The 11,665-nt window shown below is 36.4% G+C and overlaps 1 protein-coding gene across 7 annotated transcripts in view; it reads right to left on the reverse strand.

Annotated features, from left to right (window-relative positions):
- The window catches only part of FAM13A (family with sequence similarity 13 member A), a 240,562-nt gene that overhangs the window by 82,604 nt on the left and 146,293 nt on the right, over positions 1-11,665 (reverse strand). Inside the window, exons 1-2 of one of the 7 annotated variants that reach the window (XM_015588469.2) lie at positions 7,908-8,234; positions 2,145-2,232 (exon numbers count right to left, since the gene is read on the reverse strand). The exons of 4 other annotated variants lie outside the window; for them this stretch is intronic. Coding sequence is in view for 2 of the 3 variants with exons in the window: in XM_015588468.2 (XP_015443954.1) it covers positions 7,908-7,936 (29 nt within the window). In the remaining variant the exon portion in view is untranslated. Of the gene's footprint in view, positions 1-2,144; positions 2,233-7,907; positions 8,236-11,665 lie in introns of those variants that run through there. 2 more of the 7 variants (XM_015588468.2, XM_015588467.2) reach the window with 2 other exon arrangements.

The following is an 11,665-nucleotide window of genomic DNA, read 5'->3' on the forward strand; positions in this document are numbered from 1 at the left end:
TACCAGATTCATCGTCCTAACTGAAAATCTTCTCTTGCTTCTGCATTGCCTTTGGGGTAAAATTTAAATGTCTAAACCTGGTGCACAAGTTCTTCCCAATCTAAGTCTAGCATATCTCTCTAGGCTTCTCACTGCACCTCTGTAACTCTCCTCATTTGTACATGCCGTTCCCTCTTTATTAAATGCTTCCTCCACCTCTCTTCATCTGGTAAATACTTCATCTCTCAGCTCTAATGTCATCTAAAGCCATTTCCAGCACCCTGGAGAGGGAGCTGGCTTCTTCCTCCAGACATCTGAGAAACTCTGTTCACAGCTATAAGCAAGTGCTTAGCATACGACACCAAAATTCCTGAGTTCAGATGCTTGCCCCGTCTCCTGGATCTCCTTATCTTTGTACCACCAGTACTTACCAAAGTATCTAGAACACTACAGGTGCTCAACAAATGACTGTTGAATGAAATCAGCATCATCAAGACTTGGCTGAATGCTAACACTATATATATAATTTGTAAAATTAATTTTGCCAGCTAGAAGCATTCTCAGATAGCTGTATGTTGATTATTTTAAGTTATCTTGTTCCCATCTGTTCAAAAGTTGAAATTGCAACCGTGCTATGGATTTTCTTCCATTCTTACTTAAGTAATTTATTTTCTCCAAATGCACAATTAGAGGTGGGAGTTCTGCCATTATTCCAGCAACGTAAACACTGTACTTTCTCTAATGTACAGTGAACCTAGAAAAGGATATGTTCAGGTAAGGTAATGTTTGACTATGTTCCTGCCACAAACTGTATCTGTTTTTTAAGGCTTGAGAGCAGAAAAAAATTATTTCACCTCACTGCAAACCCAACAGTTGCTTGGGGCTTAAAGGAATTTTTGCTTCAGTCACAAAACTATTTTCAAGGCAGCTAGAAGCTTTCATTTGTCTTAGGGATGCTTCTTTAGAAACGTGATGTTTATCATTATTATAGACATATGAAGATTGCCATAGGAGGCAGTAACTTAGAATATAAATATAATAACTTTCTTTTAGAGGGGATGGATATTGGTTGACAAAAAAAATTTTTTAGGACATTAGTAAATAAAAGTTTCTAATCTTTAATTATTGAAACAAAATTAAAAGAATATGGGAATACCTGCAGAAGGAAATAGTAAACAATTTTTACTAACTTCTTTCAATAATTACTTTAATTATAATATTCTTAATAATTCGTTAAGTTTTTATTTAACAGACATATAATTTTCTAAACTGGTAATTATGAATGTGGATTTCTTGAGGCAGACAAAAATGCACAGAAAGCAATGTAAATTATCCTGTCATCTTCCCCTTCACAAACCATCCCACTGTCAGAGGGGGCTCTGCACAGAAAAATGAGTCAAGGACTTGTTTCTGCATTATCATGATTTTACACTGTTTTTTAGGATGATGAGCCACTGGCAAGTGTATATAGGCTTGATGTCTACCTATGCTCTGGCTTTGCGAGATTTCATGGCACACGCACGTGTTCATTCAGCATTTTCTGAGTGTCTATTTATCAGAGACTATGATAGGTGCTGGAGATATACAGGCTATTAAGATATGGTCCCAACCTTACAGAATTTATAGCCCAGGGAGAAAGAATCTTGAAATTTGATATTATGAAAAAGGGATACGCAGCTACCATGTACTGACGAGTTCACCATAACAAGCCAGACTTTGGGCCAAGAGCTTTATATACATTTTCTCACTCAATCCTCAAAGACACCCTTAGAAGGAAGTATTACTAACCAGATTTTTCAGATAAGAAAAACGGGTCTTAGAAAGGTTAACTGGCTGAAGGCCAACAGAGCCAGGCAGAAGACAGCTCCAACCAGGTCTGGCAGGTTAGGTGACATGACAGACATCGGGAGTGAAGTTGTTTGGTTCATTTTATTTCTATTAAATTCAAGTTTGCTGATTTTTCTTATATTCAATGTGACAATACCATATTTTCCTGACCTGAAACCTTAAAGGTTTTATAAAATGTATCCTGTGTCTCTTCCCTCTCTCGCTGCTACTATTTTTATTTTTTCACTTATGTACCTTAATTTAAAAAATCAACTTCTAGGGCTTCCTACTATTCTGTGTTTTACCACCCCTGTCCCCATTATTTCTCATTAACATACCTTCTTATGCAAGAATTAAAATCAATTTCCACATCTGGCTTCGTGATAATCTGTGCAAGGCTATAATGCAGTGTGTAGACAGGAAAATCTATAGAAACAGAAAGTAATTATTGGTTGCCTAGAGCTGGGATAGGGGGATTGAGGGTTGTTCAAGTCAGTTTGGGCCACTAGAGAAGATACCACAGATTAGGTGGCCTAAACAACAAACATTTATTTCTCACATCTCTAGAGGCTGGAAGTCTGAGACAGGTGCCAGCACGGTGAGGTTCTGGTGAGCTCTCTCTCTGGCTTGCAGACAGCTGCCTTCTTGCTGTGTCCCTACATGGCGAGGGGGAAATTCTGGTCCCTTCATCTCAAAGGATACCAATCCTATCACACTGGGGATTAGAGCTTCAACATATGCATTCTGGGGGAACACAAACTTTCATTCTACAGTAGGGGTTGATACCTATAAAGTACAGGGTTTCTTTTTGGGTGACAAAAATATTCTAAAATTGACTGATGGTTGTACAACCTTGTGACTATACTAAAAATTATTGAATTGTACATTGTAATTAGGTGAATTGTATGGTATGTGAATTACATTTTAATAAAGCTATTACCAAAAAAAGTTATTTGGAGTTACTTATTTCTTAAGGGAAGATTAGTACTTTTAAAAGGTCTTATACAGTACAAACGATTTCTCTGGAATTCATTCTGATCACCACATAAATATATTTAAGTATCATAGGAAAAAAAAATAAGGTAAAAAGTTTTGAGAGTTTCAAGAAATTTGATTCCATGGTATTTTCAATGGTATTTTCCACAAACTATTCTTTAGGTCACTTTCCAAAATTCATCCAATAAAATGCAATGCAGTGATAGAGCCTCAATTTCACTGTGCTAAACACTCCTGCAATCAAGGAATTAAAAGGTATTGCAAGTATAAGGATAATAAAACCAAGAGAAAAGCAAAATACTACTCTTTATGTCTGAGTAGTTTCATCATTTACAAAAAACTATCATATTCTTTAACTCCAAAATTTCCTTCATAAGTAACTATGTTGAGTATTATTATCCCGTTTAGTTGATGTGGAAAATGACCTGCCAAAATTTATAAGGCTAGCTAGCTGTCAGTGTCTGGATATGGTTTTTGATGACAAGTTTACTACCTTTCCACTGCTTTCCCCACTGTTTTGTGCTGAATACCTAACACTTCTACTTTTTCAGTGGTTTAGACGGGGTGATCTCTCCATAAAATTGAAAAATGTCCTCCCCTTAGCTCATATGGTCTTCTTCTTTCGGAGTACCGAGCAAATATTTAGACCCCAGAGGTACTGTAACCATCTTATGGGAATAGAGCCCACAGGGGTCTGATTTGTTCTTAATGCCTCCTCATTACTACTCTGTACCCACCATGCATATGATCAAGTCTAAGTTATACAACCCCACAAGGATTAACCCAGATTGAAGTGAGGCACCTTTTAACTCCTTCTTAGACTGTGTTTGTGGGCGGAGAGAGGTGGGAGCGCAGGGAGTGTTATCAAAGTGCCAACAAGTTAGGAATAACATGGGTTTATACATAAATATATTAACTGAAGGTGTCACCACCACAAGCAGAAGAGGGCTCTCTAACACCACACAGAGGACACATGAGCAGGGCCATTTTACCTGGATTATTTCCTGGTTAACACCCATGTCATCCCCATGTTATCAATTTTACTTGTTTGAAAGAGGATGGTCTAAAGACCAATACTTAGAAAGACCAGATGAATTCTACCGATAAGAAGTTTCAGTGAAAATTTCCCATGCTAATTAACCCTGCTGCTAGAAATCTTCTTAAAAGAGCCGTTGCAATTTGGAATTATGATTTATTTCTCCCACATAAAATATTCAGTAACATATATTGAATATCAGAATTTTCTAGATGAAGTAATAACAAAGAGAATGTCACAGACATTATTAATCTCAGTTTCCCACTTTGGTAAATAAACCAAGGAAAGAGTAGGATGCTAACATGTGAAAGCAGATGTCAATCCATTAAAACCAAAGGAATCTAAATTAACACTAGTGCTCTTCATTCTCCATCATAATTCTTTGTGGATATAAACTGAATTAGTGGTTATTGTAAAGTTAATCCTGCAAATCAAAATACTACTGTGAAAGTTTAGAGTTTTGTTAGACATAAGACTCAGAGTTAAGACCTTTTTCTTAGCCTAATGAAATCTTTCTATACATAAAATAGAGATTCTCACCTATAGAACTATAATATCTCATGAAAAAAATCCAATGGAATATGAATCATGCAAAGAGCCTGAGGTATAAGTAAAGCCTGGAATCCAATAAAACATACTATCTCATTTGTAACAAAATGTAAATTTAGTCACTTGAGAAAACTTTTATTTCAATTCTTAATATAGTTTTTCCATTTATTTCTGTATAATTTCTTTTGGGGTGCTTTTTCACATAGCAAGAATACCCATCAATGCTATATGATGTGTTGAGTTTTAAAATTAAGTGTAAGAATTACAAGTAAATATTTTAGTATTTTTTAAAAATTGGGATAACCATCTCAATAGATATGGAATAAGATCCCATCTTTAACTTAAGCCAATTTAAGTGAACTTCAAGAACTGAGGTCTTCACTTTACAGAGGATCAGGTCACATTTTAAACATTCAGCCTCTGCATTTTTTTCTAAAAATCATGACTTTCTAAATAGTCAACTCCATCCTGGAAAGTCTGCAAACTAGATTAAGTAATAAACAGCAAAATACATTAAAGGAGATCAAAGTATTTTATTTCATTCCTAGCTTTCAACTTCATCTGTTATGTTCATCTCAGCTGCAGATTAGCAGTAACAAATTTACCTTCTACATACTTTCACAATATGCTAAGAAAGGCCAAAAAGTCACTCACAGAAATTATAAACAAAGGAGACATTAGGGTTCAAACACGCCCTCTAATAAGATCATACGCGTATATGAGGTTAAATAAAACATAGGGCGATGTTATCCATGTAGGCACATCTCTATTATTATGCTAATCATACTGTCCATTACTGAATTCACCACATGTATTGTAATTGTCTGGTAATGTGTCTGTATTCTCACTAGCATGTGACCTCTTTGAAGCAGAGCTGGTGTCTTAATTACCTTATTATCGCTGACAGTGCAGAGTGGTGTTTGGTCATAGAGAAAATGTTAAACGACATTTTAAGTATGCTTTGTTTAAATAGGTAACGCCATCTAGTGAATGAAAGCATCAATTATGAAAAACACCTCACATAAGGTCATGATACTAAGTATGCTATTTGGGGATGTTGAATAGTGTTAGAATCTAATATACTTCTGCTGTCGAAGGCTTTACACCAACTATAATCATTAACTAGAGTTTAGATCAGTGTTTCTATGAATGTGTGGACCATTTTTATCAGATTTGCTTTTAGGAAATTTGTTAAAATGTAGATGATTTCCCTCTCACACCCAGATTCATATTAAGTCCAGGGAAAGGGCAGCAGGAAGACTCTGATTTTGAAAATAAGGTCCTCAGGTTAATTCTCAAGTACTTAAAGTATGAGAAGCATTGGCCTCTCTGCTCAGTATGGTGAGCATCAATTTCTTTAACTGGTATTGAAGCCATTTTTTTACTCATCCACTCTTAATTCGGTTTCTAACCTCTTAATGCCCCAACAGAACGGAGCAGAGCACTCACTCCATCAGTCCGCAGGCATACTGCAAGGCTCTGCAACCTTCAGGCAGCAGGACAGTGGGGGCACTGGCAAGAGTCATCATTACCAGAGAGTCACAGAGATCCTTAGCCAAAGATACTGAACCAGGAACTAGAAAGTTTTCTGCATAAGCACTTAAATTCACAAGATATCCTTAACAAAGAGAATCACACAAACCTGACCTTTGCCTTCAGGAGGTTTGTAATCAAAGGCAGACATAGGCTGGAAATGAAGATTGCAGGGTAATCAATCAAATTAAACTCTCAGAGCTGGGCAAACAGTGAATGCACTAATCAGCATTCTTGAATGCAAATTCCAATTATTCCTTTTAGTTTTATTGATAAGGACTAAAAATGCAAAATAATGCTGAGTCCATTTTAGCTTTCATCAACTTAACTCTTCAAACAGTATTTTAGCAGGATAAAGATCTCTTCTCTTCCTAATAGTTGTATCAAGTAGCTTATTACAGAGTTCAGTAACAGCCAATATTCTTATCTAGAATATGACTTGCTTAAGATCCTTAAGAACTGATATCATTATAAAAAAAACAAGCCCCCGACTTTAATGTTGGAAACCAAATCAAGACTCCAAAAAAATGTACTTTTGGTTTCTTACAAGCATGTGGACCTTTCCACTAAATTAATATGGAAAAATTTCAGATCTATCTATAAACCACATTCTGCTCCCTTGGGTTATTAATTTTTAGAAAAGGAATTCTTGCTTGGGACACTCCTCATCAAGTCCCCATCACACTGCACTTGCATTACAGTGAAAGAAAAACAGCTACACTGGTTATATATCTGCAGGAACCATTTTGCAAATAAACACAATGTTTGTTTATCTTTTTTTCATTATTAAAATAAACATTCAGTAAAATATTGGTGGCATGGTTTTTAAAAATGAAATTCATTTTATCCTGATTTTTCTCAATTTTACGAATTATATTTACTATTTGATTTAAAAAATCATTTTCACTAATAAAACTCTCTATAATTAAAACTATAGTTTACTTAAAGGAAGCATTTATATGAGATGGAATGCAACTGCATGTAAAGCAGTTCAAGCTGAAATATGATTGGCAAAAGTAATTTAAGAAATTAAAAAACGTGAACTTGGGCAACTCTGAGACTTTACTCCATGCCTCAGTTTTCCTGTTGTGGAACTGGAGGACTGGGTCCCATCATCATGGAGTGATTTCCAGCTTTAACATTCCAGGATACATTATTAACTTATTAGTTCACTAGCAGTGTTCTTTTTAACAACTCCCTTTGTTTAAGTTTTCCTTTTGCTGCCTTGATATAACTCCTCCACCCCACCCTCCATAATTCATATTATAATCATTAACGAACAAAACAGAGCCTTGTGCTCAATTACACAGTAATTTTTAAAAAGGTGTTATTTGTGTAATAAGGCTATCTAGAATTATTCATGAGAAATATTATCCTTAACATTTATGTTCATGTATTATACTGTGCTTACTGATAGAGAATCCTTGCCTAGATCTGAACTCCAGAAGGGAGGGATCTTAAGATGCCTTTAAAAAAAATTTAATTATAGTTGGTATACAATCTTATATTGGTTATATTAGTTTCAGGTGTACAATATAGTGATTCGATATTTTTATACTGTACAGTGTGATCACCCCACTAATTCTAGTATTTTTAAAAGGTCTTTAGCCTATCAACATTGTTTAAAATGAGCTAAGAGCTTACCACAGCCTACAATACTGCTATTAAGCTGAGTCAATTTTATTATAAACCTGCTCAATATATTCTTGTTTCTGTTTTTCTTCAAATTTCAAAGATATTTTCTTACATTTATTTTCATTCAAGGAAAAATAACAATATAATAATCAAGTAAAAAAGATGAGAAATTGAGCATAAATGTCAGTAAAAGAGGTATTATATTTATTTTTTTCTGGTCTTAACATTATGCACAATGGACTCTACAGTTTCCACCATATTACTACTAAAAGATGCCAAGTACCGGCAAAGTTATATGGTTTTGTACTAAGAAAACACAGAACGGAATAAAACAAACAGGAAAGAATACTACCTTTGCAGAGGCATGATTTCACAAGCCATTCTTCTATGTAAATTTGCAAGGGACCCTCACAACTGTGTGGTCCACGCCAAGTGCCAAGTTTGGTCTTCTGTACAGTGAGCGTCTTCTTACAGTGGCTAAGCGAGGCTTGGAGCGGGAGGCTGCACCTCACAGCTGGAGAAGCAACTTGCTCTGCAGTTAGCCAGAGTACTGCTGCTCTCAGCCTCCAAACTTTTTCAAGCAGTGGTATTTTATCGGCAGCCTCTCTACATTTACACCGCAGTCCACTTTGACCTTTTGTTCCAGGGAAGCAGCTGAACCAACCGGCCAATCAGAAGAGCAGCTGCTGCGGTGCTTAAAGGCGCTGCTTCTTTTACTGCTGCTCTTGCTCCACCTCCTTCTCCCCCTCCCAACCCGCTCCCTTCTCCCGCTCCTCAGTGGGCTTGCCGGATTCTGGTAACTCGAAACTCTCTTCTTAGCAGTTCCGCAGACAAGCTTGTCAGTCTTGGGAGAGCAACCAATAACTGCAGGAAGGGCAAAGAGTCCCTTTTCAACGCTACCCAGACTGCCAACAAGGAAATCCACTTGTCAAGGAAAGACACTGCCTCTGTAACGAAAGGTTTCTGTGACAGAAGGTTTCTTTCCTTAGAAAAACAGAAACCACGAGCATTGGAAGGCGTGATGTTTTTCTAGAAGGAAGGCATGCTACTGGACCCCTGTCCACCCACAGTTATGTCTTGCTGATGTTTGTTTACACTGCGCTAGTAACTAGTCACTGGCGACATCACCCAAGTCACGTAGCTCCCACTTCTGGGGAGACTATGTCCTAAGGCTGGCCAAGTTCCCAAAGGATCAAAGCACATACTCTCATGGAAGTTATTTCAACTTAGCATTTAAGCATTTCATCCTTATAAAACTGAATGTTTATTTACATAGTGATTTTCCTCTAAGAACATCAACAGCATTTTTTGGTTCTCTAACTCTATCTATCTAATCTATCTATCTATCTATCTATCTATCTATCTATCTATCTATCTATCTATCTATCTATCTATTACAGGTAACGCCAAATCAATTTTTCCAAGGTGGTCTGCTAAGTGCCTGTCACTTATCCAGCTTTTCCTCAATAAGGAATACGAAAGTGTTATTTTTAGGAACATAATTGCCAATCCATAGATTTTATATAAGAACAATAGTAGAAACACATTTTAAGATTTCTTTCACATCATAACTGCATAGAGTTACAATAACGCCCAGAGCACTGTTTTTAGTAGCCCAGCCAGAATCCAGGATGTTCAGAAATAGTGGAGCCTTGTGGTCCAAAAAGGTAGCTTCCTCCCCTGTAGTTTTTTCCAGAATTTTTTTTATACGCCACTCATAATTCTGAATTTAGAATGCAAAGTCCTATTGTATCTACTTTCCTTTGTTATACCTGCTATTAACAACATTTCATTATCTAACTAATCTATGAAAATGGATTAGTCATTCTGAAACTTATGTTCGCATTATGATAAAATATCAATAACTAAAACCAGCCTTTTAAAACAATGGAAGCTGACTTAAGTCCAGAACCTACTTTAATTGAAACTGTCAATATATTCTGTTTTTGGCTCTAGATTTGGAAATACTACTTTGATTCTCCAGCAACAGTAACTTAGTTCAATATATATGAGTTTTTATTCTCAAAATGCCTTTACATCTTAACATTTCAATTAACTGCTTGAGTTAGAAAATCACTATTATATCATAATATCCATTCTATTCATAAGTAAATTCAGTATTAAAAAATTAAGCAATTTGTTCAAATTCACATAGAAAGTGGCAGAACAGAAACTGGAGTCAGAACTTCTCAGGTTCTGCTACACATCTACAGGTTTTAAAATATTTCACATGATACAAATATTTTTAGAAGCATTTAAAATCCAAATGACAGAATTAATATTTTATCTTTTCTGAATTTTTTTGAACACATCCATACTATATGGCTAAAATAGACATATGAATTCAACAATAATGGACCCAACACTACAAAATATGTTAAAGTGAACAATTTACATTTAATACATACTAGAGGTAAAATATTGATGAGGAGGAGCATTAAAATTCTAACAACTGATTACATATATATTACCTGATAAATTAAGTCTTCCCATCAACATTCCTCTAACATGCCATATTGCTAGTGAGATATCAACGGTTATTTTTAAAAATCACCTAACACTATAACTCAGTATTTACTTGCTTTTTCGAGTCTCTATGATTTACTTATAACAATTTTTTTTTTTTGGTCTATTTTCTGGGCATTACTTGCTGATTGGTTCCTTCTTTCTGCTGCACCCACTGCCAGATCCTTGAACACTTAAACACCTCTATTATTTCGAACATCCTCACACAGTTCCTCACACTCAGGCAGCAGGAGCACCATCCCCTGAACTCTGCCAGTTCTAACTCCTCAAACACTGATATCCTGACTGCATTTCCTCTGCACTAAGCCCCTTAACGTGCATCAATCACTCTTAACTACCACACTTCTGCCTCATCCACTTTTCTCAGCTTCTTTTCCTTAGCTCTCTTTTCAGCTGTTTTTCTATGTTGGCACGGGATAACCTGCACCCAAATCAACTGGCATGCAGCTTAATAAAAAGCACATTCCCGGCTCTCCTCAGCATTTAGTTATTTCTTAAATGGGTTTACTTGCATCCTCCAATTATTCATCCTTTATAAATCCTGCCAGCTGGGTTCTCTACTGCCAGACTACTAAACATTGTAAAAGAAAATCACATAACCCTGACAACTAGTTATACTAAAAATTCATGTGGTTTAACCTTGGTATGAACCTCAATACTGTGTGGCAAAAACTTTTTAGTTTTATCTTTAACTGATTTTTCACTGTATTCCCACAGAAACTTGCAAATCTCCAGTGCTGCGAGTCTGAACCTCTTTGTTACTAATTACCTTGCCTCCTAAATTTACTGAGAGTCAATATCATCGAATATGAGTAAGTGCCTTAGGTGTTCTTTGCTGCACTTAGAGGTGCACCCCACCACACACACACACACGCGCACACACACACGCACCACCCCCCCCCTTGCCTCATTCTTTTTGACTTCTTCCTAGACTCCTTATAAGACCCAAACCTCTTATGTATAGTGAAGATCAATACACAGAAATCTCGTTTAAATTGAATTTGGGAGGGCTTTCGCCCTCTAAGAGTTGTGCTTTCCATCTCCATCAGAAAGATACTTTTCTTATTCTACTACAGCAAGAGGGAGGATCTTCTCTTTCCCACAATCACCCAGTCAATGAAAGACAGTTACGACTCAGCCAATGAAAAGCCAATATGCTTCGAACTCCCAGTTTCCTCCAATGAACTTTTTGTGTACAACGGGCCCTCTGAACTCCCCCTTTGCTCTATAAAATAACTCTCCTCTCCTTTATTCTCGGGACTTGCCCTTGGTTGTCATTGGAAGGAATGTCTCAAATTGCAATTTTCGGTGGTTCCTGAAAAAACCTATTTGTTCAAATTTCACATAGAAATTTGTTCAAATTCTATAAATACACAAATTCTTAAATAAACAGCCAGAAAGATCTGGGTGTTTATTTAAGGTCCACAATATGTACTGGATCTCAGCATTTCCTCCTTCCTCTGGAAGCCTGATCTCTCCTACATCTTCAATCTGTCCGCCCTTCTGATAATCATCCAAGTAAGTGTCCCCCAGCTTTAAAAAGTTTTCCTCACTAATCCCACCATCTGGCACTGCAGCACTCTT

The sequence above is a fragment of the Pteropus alecto genome, unplaced genomic scaffold, assembly GCF_000325575.1.
Source record: "Pteropus alecto unplaced genomic scaffold, ASM32557v1 scaffold63, whole genome shotgun sequence".
NCBI classification, from domain to species: Eukaryota; Metazoa; Chordata; class Mammalia; order Chiroptera; family Pteropodidae; genus Pteropus; species Pteropus alecto.